The following is a 21,579-nucleotide window of genomic DNA, read 5'->3' on the forward strand; positions in this document are numbered from 1 at the left end:
ACACTTTCACACTAACCACATGCACTGCTGCTACTGTCTTATCTATCCTGTTGCCTAGTCACTTTACCCCTATCTATATGTATATAGCTACCTCAATTACCTCGTACCCCTGCACATCAACTCAGTGTTGGTACTCCCTGTATATAGCCATGTTATTTTTACTCTTTATTTTTATTTGTTATTCACTGTGTATTTATTTCTCGTGTCACTATTCCTATTTTTTTATTTGATATCTTTAACTCTACATTGTTGGAAATGGACCCGTAAGTAAGCATTTCACTGTTAGTCTACACCTGTTGTCTACAAAGCATGTGACAAATCACATTTGATTTGATCTTCAAATGACTTATGTTGTTATCAGTTGTCTCAGTGAGACTTTCAGCTGTGTAAGCAGTCTGGCGTTTGTCCATTGACACTGATAAGTGGGGACTTTTATGTTATCAGTTTATTTTAAGCCTTTTAAGTAAGCTCTTAAAAAGTTGCAACTTAGTGACTGATAAATCTAGCACTTATGTAGAATATGTACAGCCAAATGACCCACTGTGAGTCAGCGAGGATCAAAGCTATCACTTACTAGCTAAACCATTGACAGTCTTTTGTGGTTGAGGAGACATTGACTACTTCTCTTCTAGTCTTTTTAAGAAACATTTGTGTCTTTCTAAAGATCTTATATATCTGTATACATGAGTATATGAATAGTGTGTGAATTGTATTTTTGTTGTCTCTTGGTGTCTTTCCAATATATACATCTTATTTAATTTTTTATTTTGAATTGAATGTCCTTGTCCTTGTCTATAACTTTGTCATGTATTTGTACGTTTTATGTGGACCCCTGGAAGAGTAGCTGCTGCATGTGCAGTAGCTATTGGGGATCCTAATAAACTACACTCTGTCCTCTGTCTCTCGCTCTCTCTCTCTCTCTCTCTCTCTCTCTCTCTTTGTCTCTCTATCTGTCCTGTCTGTTTGTTGTCTCTGTCTGTCTGTTTGTCTCTCTCTCGTTCTCTTCCTCTGGCTCTCATCTCTCTCTCTTCGTCTGCGTCTTTCTCTCTCTCTCTTCTCTCTCTCTCTCTTCTCTCTCTCTCTCTCTCTCTCTCTCTCTCTCTCTCTCTCTCTCTCTCTCTCTCTCTCTCTCTCTCATTCTCATCTCTCTCTCTCTCTCTCTCCTTCTCTCTCTCTCTCTCTCTCTCTCTCTCTCTTCTCTCTCTGCTCTCTCTTCTCTCTCTCTCTCTTTCTCTCTCTCTTCTCTCTCTCTCTCTCTCTGCTTTGTCGTCTCTTCTCTGTCCGCTGGTCTGTTTGTTGTCTCTGTCTGTCTATTTCTCTCTGCTCTACTCATCTGCTATCTCTTCTTTCGGGTCATCTCTCCTCTCTCTCTCTCTCTCTCTCTCTCTCTCTCTCTGTCTCTCTCTCTCTCTGTCTCTCTGCAACAGCCACTGAATGCATAACAGCCACACAGGTCAGACAGACATAGGAAATACTGTTTCCCCCTTAAATTCTTTAATTAAGGACTTGGCTGCGATGTCATGGAGGGAGACAGACACAGGGGCCTTGTCTCTGGATGAGCAGATGCCCTCTCTCTCTTCCTCCTTCCCCTCTCTATCTCCCCCACCCTGCCCCTCTCTTGTTTAGCCCTATAGGGGCGGTTGTCACAGACTGTAAAGTACCCACGACTGGACTGGCGCCTTATGTTAAGGCCAGACTACCAGGAAGCCTCTTAAATATATCACTGGCCTTTCACCTCCTTATTGGACCAGAAGTCGTGACGTGCACGCCCAATAATATCTCATTCATACTGTGTAAAATGTTGATGTAATTGTCTGAAAATTACCATGAATATGAAGTCACTCTTTCCTTCTTCCCCCTTACACCATAATAACTCTGAGTCCGAATTGGGCCAGGCAACTTAAATGAAGGACTCTCAGACTAAGATAGACTCTAAGGAAGTTTCCATGTAGATATATCCACACCCAGGTAGTGAAAGTTGAGGGGGTGGTGTCGGTGGTGCTTGAGGCACTGAAGAGGCAGGGTTGGTTTTGGAAGAGGTCAAACTAGTTGAACAGGACATATCCAGACAGTGGAGGACCTTTTAACCCAGGATCCAACCATCCAACCACCCAGGTCAGGATAACATATCCCTGTATCCATGCAGTTAACCAGGCACAGGTCTGTTCTGTTGTGTGTGTGTGTGTGTGTGTGTGTATTTGTTAGGGCCAGTAAAGTTAAAGGGAAACTCAGCAACAAAAAAAAAAGATATAGAAAAATATGGAGAGAAAACCCACACTCTTAACTAGTGTCAGTTGATGTTCCGGTCATGCCAGTAATGGTGCCATTCCTGCTCTGGCCATTTGAGTCACTTGTAGGCATGGTAATGCTAAAAGGCAGGGGTCCATTTGTTTTGTGGCTGGCATGGTGGCACTGCCTCTTAATGGGCTAGAGAAGGGCCACTGCTCCCTCTGTTCATTCACAGATACAAAAATGGCATGAAGCCCAGACCCCATGGAAAGAGAGGGAACAGGGGGAAGAGGGTGGGGGGGTGGAGGGAACTCCCCAGTAGCTTCTGGTTGGCAGTCTCTCTCTCTCTCTCTCTCTCTCTCTCTCTCTCTCTCTCTCTCTCTCTCTCTCTCTCTCTCTCTCTTTCTTTCTTTCTTTCTTTCTTTCTTTCTTTCTTTCTTTCTTTCTTTCTTTCTTCCCGTTGGCAGTCAGTCTGTCTGTGGGGCCTAGGGAGAGAAAAGACAGAGATGTTATTATTTTCCCCATTTGACTCAGTCCAACTCTGTCTAGTTCTGTCCCAGAGAGCCAGAGACTAGAGGAAGGCTTGTGTCCCAGCTCTCCTCTACTCCTGCTGGGTGGGATGGCAACATGTTGTCCCTGTCCCCTGTTGTCCCCACTGAAGGGTTTAGAGAGCCCTGAGCCCTGAGATTGCAGAGGAGACTGACAGTTCTGCTTAGTCATTGCACGGACCAGTGGAGTATGTGTGGCGTGTGTACAGTAACTTCAGAAAGTATTCACACCCCTTTACTGTTTCCACAATTTGTTGTGTTACAGCATGAATTTAACATTGATTACATTTTAGATTTTTTTGGTCACTGGCGTAAACACAATACCCTATAATGTCAAAGTGGAATTATGTTTTTTGAAATTGTACAAATGTAATAAAAAAGGAAAAGCTGAAACGTCAATAAGTATTCAACCCCTTTGTTATGGCAAGCCTAAATAAGTTCAGGAGTAAAAATGTGCTTAAGTCACACAATAAGTTACATGGACTCGCTCTGTGTGCAATAATAGTGTTTAACATGATTTTTGAATGACTACCTCATCTCTGTAACCCACACATACAATTATCTGTAAGGTCCCTCAGTCGAGCAGTGAATTTCAAACACAGATTCAACCACAAAGACCAGGGAGGTTTTCCAATGCCTCGCGAAGAAGGGCATCTATTGGTAGATGGGTCAAAAAAATAAAAGCAGACTTTGAATATCCCTTGCATGGTGAAGTTATTAATTACACTTTGGATGGTGTATCAATACATCCAGTCACTACAAATATACTGCAGTCCTTCCTAACTCCTTCTAACTCACCCTGTTGTCCGGACCTCTGACAGTCTCTATGGGGGTACCACACGGTTCAATTCTCAGGCCGACTCTTTTCCCTGTATATATCAACGATGTCGCTCTTGCTGCGGGTGATTCCTTGATCCACCTCTACGCAGATGACACCATTCTGTATACATCTGGCCCTTCTTTGGACACTGTGTTAAAAAACCTCCAAACGAGCTTCAATGCCATACAACACTCCTTCCGTGGCCTCCAACTGCTCTTAAATGCTAGTAAAACTAATTGCATGCTCTTCAACCGATCGCTGCCCGCACCGCCCGCCCGACTAGCATCACTACTCTGGACGGTTCTGACTTAGAATATGTGGACAACTATAAATACCTAGGTGTCTGGCTAGACTGTAAACTCTCCTTCCCAGGACTCATATTAAACATCTCCAATCCAAAATTAAATCTGTAGAATCTGCTTCCTGTTTCGCAACAAAGTCTCCTTCACTCACGCTGCCAAACATACCCTCGTAAAACTGACTATCCTACCGATCCTCGACGTCGGCGATGTCATTTACAAAATAGCATCCAAACACTCTACTCAGCAAACTGGATGCATCCAATCACAGTGCCATCCGTTTTGTCACCCAAAGCCCCATATACCACCGGACCACTGCGACCTGTTATGCTCTCGCGGCTGGCCATCGCTACATATTCGTCGCCAAACCCACTGGCTCCCGGTCATCTATAAGTCTCTGCTAAGTAAAGCTACCCCTTATCGCAGCTCACTGGTCACCTACACATAACAACCACCCACCCCGGGCACGCGCTCCAGACAGGTATATCTCAACTGTCCACCCCCAAAAGCCAACACCTCGTTTGGCCGCCCTTTCCTTCCAGTTCTCTGCTGCCAAATGACTGGAACGAATTGCAAAAATCGCTGAAGTTGGAGACTTATATCTCCCTCACTAACTTCAAGCATCAACTATCGTGCAGCTTACCAATCGCTGCAGCTGTACACAGCCCATTCTGTAAATAGCCCATCCAACTACCTACCTCATCCCCATATTGTTTAATTTACTTTTTTGCTCTTTTGCACACCAGTATTTCCTATTTCTACTTGCACATCATCATCTGCACATCTATCACTCCAGTTGTTTGACTTGCTAAATGTAAATACTTCGCTACTATGGCCTATTTATTTGCCTTACCTCCTGTACACCATTTTGCACCAGTGTGATATAGACTTTCTATTGTGTATTGACTGTACGTTTGTTTATTCCATGTTTTAACTCTGTGTTGTTTGTTGTGTCACACGCTTTTGTTTTATCTTGGCCAGGTCGCCAGTTGTAAATGAGAACTTGTTCTCAACTGCCTACCTGGTTAAAATAAAGGTGAAAAAAATGTTTTTTAAATAGTTGCCGGAGAGGAAGGAAACCACTCAGGATTTCACCATGAGGCAATTCTAAAACAGTTACAGAATGATATGGCTTGTATAGAGAAAAAACTTGGAAGGGTATCAACAACATTGTAGTACTCCAACAATTACTAACCTAATTGACAGAGTGAAAAGAAGGAGCCTGTACAGAAACAAATATTTCAAAACATGCATCCGTTTTGCTACAAGACACTGAAGGTAGTTACTGCAAAAAATGTGGCAAAGCAATAAATTTTTTGGCCTTGAATACAAAGTGTATGTTTGGGGCAAAATCCAATGCAACACATTACTGATACCCTCTCCATATGTCAAGCATAGTTGTTTCTGCATCATGTCATAGGTATGCTTGTAATCGTTAAGCACTGGAGAGCTTTTTTTCAGGATACAAAATAAACGGCTGGAGCTAAGCACAAGGCAAAATATCTAGAGGAAAACCTGGGCATCTGCTTTCCACCAGACACTGGGAGATGAATTCACCTTTCAGCAGCAACAACAACCTAAAAACACAAGGCCAAATCTAAACTCAGCAAAAAAAGAAACTGTGCCTCCACTGTCAACTGCGTTTATTTCAGCAAACTTAACGTGTTAATATTTTTAATGAACATAAGATTCGACAACTGAGACATAAACTGAACAAGTTCCACAGACATGTGACTGACAGAAATGGAATAATGTGTCCCTGAACAAAAGGGGGGTCAAAGTCAAAAGTTACAGTCAGTATCTAGTGTGGCCACCAGCTGCAATAATACTGCAGTGCATCTCTCCTCATGGACTGTGTACCAGATTTGCAAGTTCTTCTGTGAGATGTTACCCGCTTTCACCAAAGGCACCTGCAAGTTCCCGGTATATTTCTGGGGGGGATGGCCCTAGCCCTCCACCCTCCGATCCAACAGGTCCATCACTCACAGAACAAGCATGTCTTGCTGGTGGCATTGTCATGCTGGAGAGGTATCGAGCATGAGCCTGCAGGAAGGGTACCACATGAGGGAGGAGGATGTCTTCCCTGTAACGCACAGCATTTAGATTGCCTGCAATGACAACAAGCTCAGTCCGGATGATGCTGACACACCGCCCCAGACCATGACGGACCCTCCACCCTCCAAATCGATCCCACTCCAGAGTACAGGCTTCGCGTGAACGCTCATTCCTTCAACGATAAACGTAAACCGACCATCACCCTGGGGAAAAGAAAAAAACCTACACGCTGCAATGGTGAAGCACTTTTTGCCAGTCCTGTCTGTCCAGCGATGGTGGGGTTGTGCCCATAGGCGACGTTTTTTCCGGTGATGTCTGGTGAGACCTGCCTTACAACAGGCCTACAAGCCCTCAGTCCAGCCTCTCTCAGCCTATTGCAGACAGTCTGAGCACTGATGGAGGGATTGTGCGTTCCTTAACTCAGCAATTGTTGTTGCCATCCTGTACCTGTCCCGCAGGTGTGATGTTCGGATGTACCGATCCTGTGCAGGTGTTGTTACACGTGGTCTGCCACTCCGAGGGCGATCAGCTGTCCGTCCTGTCTCCCTGTAGCACTGTCTTACAGTACGGACATTGCAATTTATTGCCCTGGCCACATCTGCAGTCCTCATGCCTCCTTGCAGCATGCCTAAGGCATGTTCACACAGATGTGCAGGGACCCTGGGCATCTTTCTTTTGGTGTTTTTCAGAGTCGGTAGAAAGGCCTCTTCAGTGTCCTAAGTTTTCATAACTGTGACCTTAATTTCCTACCGTCTGTAAGCTGTTAGTGTCTTAACGACCATTCCGCAGGTGCATGTTCATTAATTATTTATGGCTCATTGAACAAGCATGGGAAACCCTTTACAATGAAGATCTGTGAAGTTATTTTGATTTTTTGAAATTATTTTTTGAAAGACAGGGTCCTTAAAAAGGGACATTTCTTTTTTTGCTGAGTTTACAATGGAGTTGCTTACTAAGAACAGTTACAGTTACAGTTTTGACTTAAATCTGCTTTAAAATCTAAGGCAAGACCTGAAAATGGTTGTCTAGCAATGATCAACAACCAATTTGACAATGTTGCACAATCAAGCTGTGGAAGCTTTTTGAGATTTACCCAGAAAGACTCACAGCTGTAATAGCTTCCAAAGGTAATTCTAACATGTATTGACTCAGGGGGTTGAATACTTATCTAATCAAGATATACTATTTTTTTATATATATATTATACACTACCGGTCAAAAGTTTTAGAACAGCTACTCATTCAAGGGTTTTTCTTTATTTTTAGTATTTTCTACATTGTAGAATAATAGTGAAGACATCAAAACTAAACAAATCAAAATATATTTTATATTTGAGATACTTCAAAGTAGCCACCCTTTTCCTTGATGTCAGGTTTGCACACTCTTGGCATTCTCTCAACCAGCTTCACCTGGAATGCTTTTCCAACAGTCTTGAAGGAGTTTCCACATATGCTGAGCACTTGTTGCCTTCTTTTCCTTCACTTTGCGGTCCGAGCCATTCCAAACCATCTCAATTTGGTTCAGATCGGGGGATTGTGGAGGCCAGGGCATCTGATGCAGCACTCCATCACTCTCCTTCTTGGTCAAATAGCCCTTAAACAGCCTGAAGGTGTGTTGTTTCATTGGCCTGTTGAAAAACACATGAAAGTCCCACTAAGTCCTAACCAGATGGGATGGCGTATCGCTGCAGAATGCTGTGGTAGCCATGCTGGTTAAGTGTGCCTTGAATTCTAAATAAATCACAGACAGTGTCACCAGCACAGTACCTCCACACAATAACACCTCCTCCTCCATGCTTCACGGTGGGAAATACACATGTGGAGATCATCCGTTCATCCACACGCGTCACACAAAGATACGGCGGTTGGAACCAAAAAAACAAAGTAATTTGGACTCCAGACCAAAGGACAAATTTCCACCAGTCTAATGTCCATTGCTCGTGTTTCTTGGCCCAAACAAATCTCTTCTTCTTATTGGTGTCCTTTAGCCGTGGTTTCTTTGCAGCAATTCAACCATGAATGCCTGATTCACGCAGTCTCCTCTGAACAGTTGATGTTGAGATGTGTCTGTTACTTGAACTCTGTGAAGCATTTATTTGGGCTGCAATTTCTAAGGATGGTAACTAATGAACTTATCCTCTGCAGCAGAGGTAACTCTGGGTCTTCCATTCCTGTGGCGGTCCTCATGAGAGCCAGTTTCATCATAGCGCTTGATGGTTTTTGTGACTGCATTTGAAGAAACTTTCAAAGTTCTTGAAATTTTCTGGATTACTGACCTTCATGTCTTAAAGTAAGGATGGACTGTCGTTTCGCTTTGCTTATTGAGCTGTTCTTGCCATAATATGAATTTGGTCTTTTACCAAATAGGACTATCTTTTGTATTGTCACAACACAACTGATTGGCTCAAACGCATTAAGAAGGAAATAAATTTGACAAATTAACTTTTAACAAGGCACACCTGTTAATTGAAATGCATTCCAGGTGACTACCTCATGAAGCTTTTTGCAAATGTTTGAATTTTTGACATTACAGAGTATTTTGTGTAGATCGTTGACAAAAAATTACAACAAAATGTGTAAAAAGTCGAGGTGTGTGTCACGTTCCTGACCTTATTTCCTTTGTTTAGTCTTTGTTTAGTTGGTCAGGACGTGAGCTGGGTGGGTATATTCCATGTTATGTGTTTTCATTGGTTTAGGGTTGTCTAACTAGCCTGATATGGTTCTCAATCAGAGGCAGGTGTTTTACGTTGTCTCTGATTGGGAACCATATTAAGGTAGGCTGTTCTCACTGTTTGTTTGTGGGTGATTGTTGCTGTGTCTGTGTTTGTTCGCCACATGGTACTGTTTTCGTTCGTTTGTTCACATCGTTTATTGTTTTGTATTTTGTCAAGTGTTTTTCGTCTTCGTTTAAATAATTAAAATATGTATTCAAACCACGCTGCGCTTTGTTCCGATCCTTTACGACGAGCGTTACAGTGTGTGAATACTTTATGAAGGCACTGTGTTGGGCCTTCTTTTTACTTGGATGACTGTAGTCAATCTATGCCATAAATCTTAGCCTTAGTTTCATCATCAATGTTTGTAGCTTTGAATCAATTATGTATTTTCTTGAGTCAAATCTTAATTGGTGCTAAAAACGTAATCTATTTCATAGTTACCATTGGAAAAATTATTCCAGTCTCTCATTTCCAAGAGCTACTGAATTACCTCACTGACAAGCCAAAAGGTGTATCCTCAAGCCACGTGGGAAAAAGAGATAAAGAGATTGGTATTTACTTAAATAGCCCTTAATTAGAAATCGAAGTGTGCCTTCCAAAGGACACCCGTTTCCCTATATAGTGCACAATTTTGACCCCCTGAGACGCAAACAAAGATGCACATTAACGTGTTGAAATTTCTTTTTTTGATTTGGTTCTGTAGGCTATGGTGTAATTTAGGCTGCCGCAGACCAAACCTAAGTTAGTCCATATTGCTGTACAGCAAGGCTACTACAGTATGTGAGTCAAACGTGTCTGTTAAAGAGCGTTTTCCCAAAGTTAGTCTGAGGTTTATAATATTCTTGTGGTGTCTTACTGTAACTTTACCAGTCTGTCAGCGGTACAGCCGCACAGCACGCCCAGACAGGGTGATTTGTTTTAATGACGGGTTATTAGGTACACCGAGACAGGCAAGCCTTTCTTTCTCTCTCAGCCTAATAAAAGAAGATCATATAAAAAGACCTGCTGCTCTGTGTTATTAATAAAAACCAGAGGACAACTGGTCCCAAATGGCCCCCTATTCTCTCTATAGGGCACTACTTGTTATGGGGCTCTGGTCAGAAGTAGTGCAGTATTTAGGGATTTGGGATGCAGATTTGGAGCCACTCTCCCTCTTTGCAGATGAGCCTAGTGGCTCCCCAGACAGATGCACTAACATTCCTCCATGCTTTATTTATAGTCTGAATTTCCTGTACACATTCCCACTGGATGGAGAAGCACGGTCTGTGTGTGTGTGTGTGTGTCTGTCTGGGATGACTGGCGGGAAGCTGGGGATGGGTCCTGGTGGTGTTATCGGCCCCTGTAAAGTTAGACTCATGGCTCATTGAAGGAATAATAGAGTTACAAAGGGTTGACTGCTGAAGATCCACCCAGGTGTGGTGGGTTAGGGTTAGGCATCAGGGTGAAATGTGTGTGTCTGGGGCGGTACCTTGTGTGTGTTTGTCCGTGTGTGGGCCTGTGTAAATTCCCATGCAACCTCGGTACAGTAGATTGAACACCGAAATAGCCCCAGCAGTAAAGTCCGATCCCCTGAACAGGAACCATGGTGAATGCACCACTTCCTCCAAACACATATACACACAGCTCCCAAGGCCCTTGAGTGGGCGTGTCATGAGGACAGACAAACCAAGGCCTCGGTTCCCACTTCCAAAAACGCACGCACGCGCACACACACAAACACACAATAACATGCATACACACCACAGGAGGTTGGTGGCACTTTAATTGGGGAGGACGGGCTAGTGGTAATGGCTGGAGTGGAATTTGTGGAATGGTATCAAATACATCAAACATGGCTTCCAGGTGTTTGGTGCCATTCCATTCGCTCCATTCCAGCCATTATTATGAGCCGTCCTCCCCTCAGCAACCTCCACTGATGCTTGTATGCACACACGCCACACACACACACACACACACACACACACATACACGGCACTGGGACACAGAGGCAGGTGAGGATAGTTGAGCTGCTGTCTGTTGCACCTGCGTCTGTTGTCTCTGTGTCAGAGTGGGTTGTGTGTGTGTGGTGTGTGTGTGTGTGTGTGTGTGTGTGTGTGTGTGTGTGTGTGTGTGTGTGCGTGTGTGTGTGTGTGTGTGTGTGTGTGTGTGTGTGTGTGTGTGTGCGTGCGCGCGCACTCTGTTGCCTCTCTCTCTTCCACCAGACACAGATTTCATGCCTTTACTGTGCTCTCCTTTGTTAAGAGAACAGTAGACAGACAGAGACACACACACACTTTCGGCCTCTATGTTCCAGAATAACAGATTTGTATGGTTGAACTGGTCGGACATGTTGTGGGGCATGTCTTCACAGTGCACTGGTTCCGTCTACTGGACAGTGTGGCGCAGACCTGGGTTCAAATGGCATTTGAAATCTTTCAAATACTTTGAGTGTTTGCGCTAGCCTGCCCGAAGTGCCAAATGGGCAGGGTTTATGGTATTGGAACTATTCTATTGGTCCGTTAAGCCTGACAAGCTCAGAGTATTTTAAATTATTTCAAATACTATTTGAACCCAGGTCTGGTGTGTAGGGAAATGCACCAAACAAACTCAGCCTGTTGTTTGTATCTCAACCACTGGGCCTCGAAGCCTTTTGTCTTCTCTCTGTCTGTTAATAAGGGAGCATTTCAATACACAGTGTATGGTAATAGTCTGGGGCTTGTATTCATAAACCGTCTCAGTAGGAATGCTGATCAGTTTTGCGTTTTAGACTGTAATGAATCGACAGTGGAGGACCTGGTCCTAGATCAGCACTCCAACTCTGAGACGCTTTTTAAATACCACCCCCATTCTATCGCAGCACACTATCCATACCCAACAGCTTTCTCCGCTGTTTCTCAGATAAAGGAGACTGGTTTATGCGTGTTCATGTTTCAGCTGTCGCAGATGGACTGAGTAATTACTGAGTAATGTGTCTCTGTCTCTGGAAGTGGGAAGTGCGTGCTGTTTCCACTGGCCCAGTTAGGACAACAAAGAGCAGCTCGGTGAATGGTCTCTGTCAGGACAAACGGGCCAGTTCCCCAGGACAGTAGAGTCTGTGAATGAAGTGTCCATTCATCTCATCAAATGCGATATACTATACCTCACCTGTGACCTGGGCCGTAGAATTTCCCCGTCACAGAGCACTCTATGGACAGTTCTGAACTAACATCTTAACAGTAACAAACCTGGAAGTCCTCTAACCTGGAACAGAACTGATAGAGGCATTGCTTTGATACAGTTTCAATGATTATTTCAAATAGTTGTTTTAGTGCTGGGCTGAACCAAAACCCTTCACACCCTGTCTGTCACTCCCTAGGACCAAGATTGGTGTTTAGCCTAGACCTATGAAACTGACCCTGGTCGACCCGCGTTCCTTTATTAGTTGGGATGCAACAAAGAGAAAGGAGAGGGGAGGGTGGGAAGCTAAAGGAATGGCCAGGCTCCAGAGTTCTGTGATTTCTATGGCGACAGAACGCTTTACCGTAAGAGCGCCAGGCCGTCTGAGACCTGCCTAGTTCCTGAACTAAATGCCAACAGGGCTTTGTGTGAATGGGCTGTTACACAACTCTGGCCCCTCAACTTCTCCTCTCTCCTCTACTAAGCAGAGCTAGGGGTTAGAATGGACGACAGACTAGCGAGCTGACTCCCTGTGTTAAATCTTTATCTCCGCGTCTCTATGGGAAACAGAGAAGAGAAGGACACTGTGGTCCACTCTGGCACAACACATGGAATGAGTCCCTAACGGGACACTATTCTATATCGGCCCTGGTCAAAAGTAGTGCACCGCGTAGGGAATAGGTTGCCATTTGGGACGCAGGTTTGAAATCCGTTAGTTAGGTTGCTTCCTGACACCAACGCGTCTTCCCAGTAATGTGGTGTAACGATAGGACAACAGGACCATGATGGAGATAAATGTTTTTTTTCCTGATTGGATACAAAGAACATAAGAGGGAGATGTATGGAGTGTGTTAATGTACTCTGTCTTTTGCGCGTGGTGGTGTGTGGATAAGTGTGTGTCGGTGTTTGTGTGTGTGACTTGTGGTGTGTTGTGGTGGGTGTGATGGTGATGTGTGTGTGTGTGTGTGTGTGTGAATGAAGGATAAAGAGAGCTAGCCTTTCACCATGTAACGGCACACATGGTCAGTTTTGGGATGGGAATACTCTCCCCCCCACGCAGAGATGGAGAGCTAAATAGAAAGGCCAGAACACAATAATACTGCAAATAGTTTTAGAAAAAAGACATGTAAAAGCTCCCATGTTGCAGAAATTAGTTTGAGTCAAGTACAAAGCTACCCTCAACATCTGTTAGCGCAATGTAGGTTAAAACTGTTGGGGGGGAGGGGGGCGTGCAAAAGTAAAGTAACTGTTTGATGTATTACATTGAAACAGTGTTTTCTGGTCTTTGTGGATATCCTAGTGGTTCAGATAGAATACAGTATATTGTACTATCAGAAAGTACTACCATTACAGCATCTCTATTAGGTACTGATACAAATATAATAGTCCTTTTGTAGTTTTTTACGGGACCTCTGTTTGACTTTTCTAGAATGTTGCCCATGGAAAGTACAGCATATTCCCTGTTTGTCTCCTTAGTTCACCTTTACCTTATTGTAGCTCATCTATGGAGCCCATGGCCTATACGTCCCAAATTACACCATATACCCTACATAGTTCACTACTTCTGACCAGAGGTCTTTGGGCACTGGTCAAAAGTAGTGCACTGAATAGGATGCCATTTGGGGTGCATCCCCAAGGAACGGGTTCTGCTCAAAAACCAAACCAGATGTTGTCTATTGAACTAAAGGAGCATCCTTCAAACGGAACCTCGAGACAGACTCTTGTAAAGAATATCTCTGGAAGTCCCCTTACATCCTGGTATTTGAGTATTTATTGAGAATGTCTGTCCGTCTGACAGTCCCTTGACTGCGGTCACATAATCATAGACATGGGCTGAGTCCCATATAGCACCTTATTCCCTACACAGTGCACAAAGTAGTAGATTATAAAGGGAATAGGGTGCCATCTGTCCCGTAGAGGAGCCGTTATAACGTATGCTTTTGATCGGCGGTCAGGTCAGTTCCTTTCCCAGAAACAGTGGTTTCCTGCACAAAGACATCCGCTCCTGGAGAACACTGTGTCTCCTTCTGGGAGTGGAGCGGCCATTGGCTAATGAATATGAGGATAGAGAGTTCGAGACAGACAGTGCAGGATATGTGGACATGTGTTCCCTATCACTGGGCTGCATGCGTCTGATCTGAGTCCTTTGTGACTGGTGTGATGCTAGGCTGGCTCAACCATGGTCCCTTGGTGTGGTTAACCCAAGCCCCAGTCCATTGTGACTGGTGTGATGCTAGGCTGGCTCAACCATTGGTCCCTTGGTGTGGTTAACCAAGCCCCGGTCCATTGGACTGTTGTGATGCTAGGCTGGCTCAACCATGGTCCTTGGTGTGGTTAACCCAAGCCCCAGTCCATTGTGAGTTAGTGATGCTAGGCTGGCTCAACCATGGTCCCTTGGTGTGGTTAACCCAAGCCCCAGTTCCATTGTGAGTTAGTGATGCTAGGCTGGCTCAACCATGGTCCCTTGGTGTGGTTAACCCAAGCCCCAGTCCATTGTGAGTTAGTGATGCAGCTTACATTGAAGAAGAAATTCAGCAACTCTGGGAGGACAGTGGAAAACTGTTAAACCGGATTATTGTTAAAAGCCATCGTGATTGCTTGTAGCCTTCATCAGATTCCCCCCCCCCCCCTCAATTCATGCACCTTGGTTTGAGAGTGAGGTAGCAGCTGTGGGCCGTTCCCTTTAGTGATGCAGCTGATGCAGCCATTTTGTTGACAAGCACAAGTCTTCTTTATCTTCGTGAGGGAAAAAACACTGTTAAAGAGGAACTGACGGTTTCTATCCTCCTCATTAGGTAATGCGACTGAGAAGGAGATTTGGGTTTTGGAGGCGTGTTTTGATGTTGGTGTCGTGTGTGTGTGTGTGTGTGTTCGCTCATGGGCAGTGTTTGTACATTCACTCTTCCAAAACAGTACAGTTAGTCACTCACCCTTCTAGATAACTTGAAACAGTCTAACCAGGTCTTGTCTGGAAGTAGCCTAGGCCAGCTAGCAAACTAGCCAACTTATTGGCATCAATCTGCCGATGTGCGAATGTGACAATGTTGGTTGAACTTTATTTTCAATAACAATATTTTCATGTTGCACACCTTTTAGTTTTCTCATTAAATACTTCAATATTTGTATTTGAATTTCCACAATTTATAGTTGGTTTGAGGTTTTTAAGTCATTGAAATTTGGACCTATTGAAATGTACAAATATTGTCCCATGTACGTTGTGTAGTTTACTGATGGTCCCTAACTTGCCCCATAGAGAGATCCAAAGTTAAACCAAATTTACCACGATCAGTTCCGCACCCATGTGTTGGGCATTACGATTGGGTTGTGTGCTGCCAGCTGTGGGCAGGATTGAAATAAACCCAACCCAAGAAACTGTTATGTCCCCTAGATTCATAACATCTTGCAAATCTCTGTTTTGGACGATACTGACTTTACGAAATTATCCTATTTGCAATTTGTTGTACATTTTGACAGTAGAATACATGTTTTGGACAATCGATGCCACGTAGGCCGTTTTAAACCAGAGAAGTAGTTTTTTCCCCCCGATACACTCGGATATTGTTTAACTTGCATAGATCAGATTTAGAACTGCATTGTCTACTACTCAGCAAGTTTGATGTTTTCTTCTGTATAGTTATAGGCTGTTTGATAAGCATCTGTACTGCCAGTGTTTCATGAAGATCTCTCTCTCTCTACATAAGCCACCAGAAGCAGTGGATAAATCCTAATTAGCGTCTACAGAATATAAAGTGAAAGTATCAATTATAATTACAGACTTCTCAAAAAAACTGAGTAACAAGGTTTCACGATTACGCTCTCTGTCATACTTTAATGAAAAGATCTACACTTAGATGTAAAAAGGTTCTACCTTTCCTCTCAAATAAACAGATCTCGGCTTTATAATTAGCCGAGACTGTCTCTTAAGTCGTACTTTGATGACATGGAACCTCGTCTCGATGTACATGAATGCCGCTTTCTCACCTAAACATCTCTCCATCTCCCATCCCTGTCAGACTAATGCGATCGGCTGTAGACGACTCCTACGTTCGTGCGTGTAGCTACAGATTAGACACACACACACACACACACACACACACACACACACACACACACACACACACACACACACACACACACACACACANACACACACACACACACACACACACACACACACACACACACACACACACACACACACACACACACACACACACACACAAACAAATTAGACTTGCTAATGAGATGCTAATGCTAGTCAGCCTCTCCTCAGTGAGTCTACCAGACTACAGCTACAGAATGGTAATTAGCGTGGAGGAGCGCTTCCACAAAGAGACTGACTATTTAGTCCTTTCCATCTCCATCCACCAGCACACATTCAATTATCCAGTCTGCGTCCCAAATGGCACCCTATTCCCTACATAATGCACTACTTTTGACCAGAGCCCGGGTCAGAAATAGTGCACTATGTAGGGTATAAGGTGCTATTTGGGACGCAGATTTCGTCTTTTTTCCTCGTGTGGAGAGCAGAGCTGAGAGCAGAGCTGTTGTGCTATGCTGTCTCGTAGTCGACTCGGCCATTTTAATTGCTGAGGTGTTTAAAAGTCTAGGCCTTTAAAATCAATGTAATTCAACGCTTAGTTTGTTTAAGAGTGGCAAGACTTTTCTCATTAGTGTTTCCTAGTCTTAGTGCCTCCCATAGTTTGCTTCGTAGGTGGGACACCAAGACCCTTAAAAACACACAGGGGCAGTTTCCCGGAACACACTGTCTAGTCATCCTGGACTAAAAAACATTTTAAATGGAGATTCTGTGTCGGGGAAACCGCCCTTCAGACTTAACCCCCCCCATATTCTCACACTTAAAGACTGGCAGGTAAAGATACCATGTCCATGAGTCTAGCATGCGGTCTAACTGGACAAACAGTTACTGCTCATTAGGGTCCTGTAATGCCATCTGTCGTTTAGAGGACCACAGACAACCTAAAAAGATCACACACACCACACCGAATGTTGATCTGCCGTTTGTCCGGCGGGCTGCTGTACTATCCGCTGGTGGCCGTCTGTCTGACTGCAGACATTTCCGTGCGATTCTACATGTACAATTGGTTTGCACTCAGTTTGCAAATTACTGCCGACTGAAACCAGTTGAATTGAATAACATTTGCCGTGGTGCGTCAGTGCATTGTCAGGACTATGTACAAACTAGACTCCATACATCTGCCCACTAGACTAGGAGCTATAAAAGCATGTCTGTGTTGATAGTGTCATCAACATTCCGTTGGAGCAGTTCTAACAGGAAATGCTTTGGCTTTATATGGTCGTTAAGTTTGTCTACAGAAGTTGTTTACATGAGTTATGTCTTATCAGTCAGATTGCCCCCAAAATGAACACCCTATTCCCTCCCTATATAGTGCACTTCTTTTGACCAGGGCCCATAGGGTAGGATAGTAGTGCACTATATAGGGAATAGGGTGCCATTTGGGACGTTCCCTTACGGCTCAGGCACACCAATAGCATTTGCCGGCCGAAAGTACTTCGCCCCTCAGAACAGTGCCGGCAGTAATTTGCAAACTGAGTGCAAACCAATTGTACATGTAGAATCGCACGGAAATGTCTGCAGTCAGACAGACGGCCACCAGCGGATAGTACAGCAGCCCACCGAACAAACGGCAGATCAACATTCGGTGTGGTGTGTGTGGTCTTTTTAGGTTGTCCAGGCTGTCTGTGGTCCTCTAAACGACAGATGGCATTACAGGACCCTAATGAACTGTTTGTCCAGTTAGACCGCATGCTAGACTCATGGACATGGTATCTTTACCTGCCAGTCTTTAAGTGTGAGAATATGGTTGTATCCCAAATGGAACCCTATTCCCTGTGTTGTTGCTTTGGATGTTGTAGTTTTTGTGTGGTATAGTACTGGGTAGTGTGAGTCAGGAGGTGATTAAAGGGGGGTCGTGTCCTGTTGTCTGTGTCTCCTCCTGACCTTTCCTCCTAGACCTAACCCTGAATGGGCTCTGGGCTTGACCTCCGCTTGTGTCCCAAATGGCAAATCAAATCAAATGTATTTATAAAGCCGTTCTTACATCAACTGATATCTCAAAGTGCTGTACAGAAACCCAGCCTAAAACCCCAAACAGCAAGCAATGCAGGTGTAGAAGCACGGTGGCTAGGAAAAACTCCCTAGAAAGGCCAAAACCTAGGAAGAAACCTAGAGAGGAACCAGGCTATAAGGGGTGGCCAGTCCTCTTCTAGCTGTGCCGGGTGGAGATTATAACAGAACATGGCCAAGATGTTCAAATGTTCATAGATGACCAGCGTGGTCAAATAATAGTAATCACAGTGAACAGGTCACCCTATTCCCTAGGGCTCCGGTCAAAAGTAGTGCACTATAAAGGGAATAGGTTGTCATGTGGGACACTGCCTGGGTCTCCTGACTGCAGGATCACCTCTCCGACACAGCCTCCTCTGTCCTGTCAACGTGTCACTGCGGAGGGCAGGCTGTACGCTGACCCCCTCACTTTCTCCCCTTCGCCCCCCCCCCCCTCACTCACTGCACTCACAAGCAGGATCATCACTCCTTTGTTTATGGAACCTCTAGTCCGTTTGCCTGGCTGACACACAGACCCACATGGTCTGTTATTTTAACCAGGCAACTTGTGTATACCCCATGGAGGTGTCTTTGGAAGGCTTGACACATCATGACATTGTCCTGATTACCAGTAAAGTGTCTTGAGTCTACGTTTAGGGAATATGTGGCAGAATATTGTTAAAGCAGAGGCTACATGGTGGAACATGGAATGGATGTCTGTACAGCTGATGTAATGGCAGGGAAAGTTTCTCGCCTCTTGCTGAGCTCACTTACTCATATTTGACAGCACAATTTGAACGCTAGCGGAATGAGAAACGTGAGTCATTCTTAATGTATGAACGCACAATGGGGTTGGGTGGAGTTAAGCTTTGAGAGTATGAAAAGCCTATGCCTTTCTTTTGAACTAAGAGATTTCTCTTTGAGATATCATTTGCTAGGATTTACTTTCATCATCGCTCGCCCAGCATTCGTGACGTGATTTGAGGGCATTATCATCAATCTAATTGAGTGTGCCATATCGTTGATGTGTTGGGTTTTCAACACTATGGAATCATCTCAAATGGCACCCTATTCACTTTATAGTGCACTAGTTTTTACCAGGGCCCATAGGGGAATAGGGTGTCATTTGGAACACATCCTCTCTTAACACAAGGCAGAAATCTGTTTTTTCCTACTGGCTGTCTTTTTTATTTTCTTGTGAGTTGTTGTACGTATATGTCTGTCTCCTTCTACTTGAAGTGTAGCCTACAGCCCAAGGCAGGCAGTGTTTCCCAAATGCCAAAGTCTTCCTTGGCTGTGATTTAAGACTTGGTTCTGGCTTGAGAAATAGTTCTAATTCATTTGGTGGGCCTAAAAAAGGCCCAAAGCTTTAAAGTTGCCTGGTACCCGTTGCATGAAAATGGTTTAGGAACCAGGATCCTAAGAGAACTGGAGAAAGTCAGAACCCTAACCATTCTCATCCATCACAATTCACACTGAATAGCCGCCCACCTCCTACCCCTCCCCCCCCTCCTCCCCACCTCCTCTCCCACCTCCCCACCCCTCACCTCCCCCGTACCTTCCCCTCCAGAGTCCTTCACCACCCAAGCTGATCACCAATGATTGCGACCTCCTTTGAAAGTTCATGCGCTGCATTTATGAAGTGAGCCCAGGTGTTTTTTTAACTCCAGAGCGAAGATCAGCTTTCACATGGATCAGGTGTCCATTCTGATAGTTAGTAACTTGCACTGGCAATCTGCAGAGTGTTGCAGCTGTAAGCAGTACAAGAAGGGATGGGGCCTCCGCTCCAATCTGTTCTCTACCTTGGGCTGTGTCCCAAATGACACCCTATTCCCACATGGGCCCTGGTCAAAAGTAGTGCACTATATAGGGAATAGGGTGCCATTTGGGACGCGACCATGGGATGTTAAACTGGCAGCTCTAAGAAGAAACCATCACGCGCCAAATGTAATCTAATCTTGGAGGGAGTTCAAAATAATATTTTATTTTTCTCTTCTACACAGGTGTTTCTCCACCGCCTAAACCAGTATGCAGCCACGAAGATCGACAAGAACGTCACAGAGGAAACCGTTAAGGTGAGTCTTTATTAGTTTAGCCTGGTAATTACATCATAATTACTTAATCTAGTAGTTACTTAATGACTGTGTAATCAAGATCTGTGTAAAAATGTGAGTGGAATGTCAGAAGAATGAGTCCTTTTAGCTGCGTGGCTGAGTATAAACCTTGTTTTCATAACGTTATCCAATAAAAGGCCGGAAATTACAGCCGGAATCCAAATAAAACTCAACGTCTCTTGTTTGAGGGACTCTTTCAACCCAAAATAGACGTTTCTTCTGAATGAAGAAAAAAAAAAACCTACTAAGGCCTAGGCATATACAGGAAGCAGCTGTAAATGTAATCTATTTGTATAAATGATTCCGGCTGCGTGAGGGAGTGGGACAATAAAGGATGCGTCGTCGCTGATGGGAGGGTCCTTGTCTGTCTGTGTGTGTCCCAAATGGCTTCCTATTCCCTACCTTGCACTACGTTTGACCAGAGCCTATATGGGTGCAGGGCTCTGGTCAAAAGTAGTGCACTTAGGGTTGCAAAGCTACCGGTAGTATACCAAAGTTACCGGATTCTTCAGTAATTTTGTTAATTAACAGATAATCTATGGCAATCTATCGTAATTTTGGTAATTTATTCTTGAATACATAATTTAAAAAAATATGAATATGTAGTATTAATTTATTATATCTGCCTCCGTATTGTCCATGAGTTTCTAGTAGATAGAACATATGGTTCAAGAGAAAATAGCCTAATTAATGAAAACAGCATCTCATCAACAATGGCATTATTTTCAATTAACTCTGCAACTCTTCCAACTATTGACTGTGTTCACAACTGCCACCTGTTTGACGCCAAAACATTGTCAACAAAAACATATTTACATAGTCAAATAAATACGTGTGTAAAGAAATATAAAGGATATATTTTTTATTTTATTTAGTTATTTCATATATTCTAGATACGATTAGGACACACAGAGGGATGTCACAGACACCTGTGATAATATGAAATACCCAATAGGGCCACTTGATGTCCTGTGATAGATGAGGTCTTTGAAAGATACCAACATTCTGGTACTGTAATGAATTTAGAACATTTACCCTCCCTTTGCAACTCTAAGTGCACTATATAGAGCATATGATGCTATTTAGGGTCAGACTCCACTCTGTGGGCTTTGCTTATTCTGGAAGTTAAACATGCATTGGCGGAGGAGCGGCCTACGTGTTCCCGTGTCCTGTGTTTTGGAACACGCTGTGAGAACACTGGGGGACAGGGGAGGAGTCTGGCGGACCGGGGGAACAAGGTCAGACGGAGGTCAGGGTTCTAGAATGTCTTGGTTGTTGCTAACTAGCAGCTGTCCCGCTGCAATCCGCCATAGAACCTTACCGTACTGGAACACTCCAGAGTGGAGAAGATACAGAAAGGATACAGATATGATTCCATATACATTCTTGATGTAAGAATCATGTCAGTTACAGGTTTTCTATTTCGGTCTCTTGGGCGTTGTATACTGTCGCACCCACAGAGTGCATAGTCCTCTTCCCCCTTAAGTTAGGGCAGTCCACCACAGGCACTATAGGCCCCCCTCCCCATCCACAATCAGACCATTATTTTGTGCTTAAGCATTGCCACATAAATGA

At 44.1% G+C, this 21,579-nt stretch overlaps 1 protein-coding gene across 1 annotated transcript in view; it reads left to right on the forward strand.

Annotated features, from left to right (window-relative positions):
- prex2 (phosphatidylinositol-3,4,5-trisphosphate-dependent Rac exchange factor 2) overlaps nt 1-21,579 on the forward strand; it is a 220,312-nt gene that overhangs the window by 16,656 nt on the left and 182,077 nt on the right. The window contains 1 exon segment of the mRNA XM_070435678.1: nt 19,894-19,965. Coding sequence (XP_070291779.1) covers nt 19,894-19,965 — 72 coding nt within the window.

The sequence above is a fragment of the Salvelinus sp. IW2-2015 genome, linkage group LG27 (assembly GCF_002910315.2).
Source record: "Salvelinus sp. IW2-2015 linkage group LG27, ASM291031v2, whole genome shotgun sequence".
NCBI classification, from domain to species: domain Eukaryota; kingdom Metazoa; phylum Chordata; class Actinopteri; order Salmoniformes; family Salmonidae; genus Salvelinus; species Salvelinus sp. IW2-2015.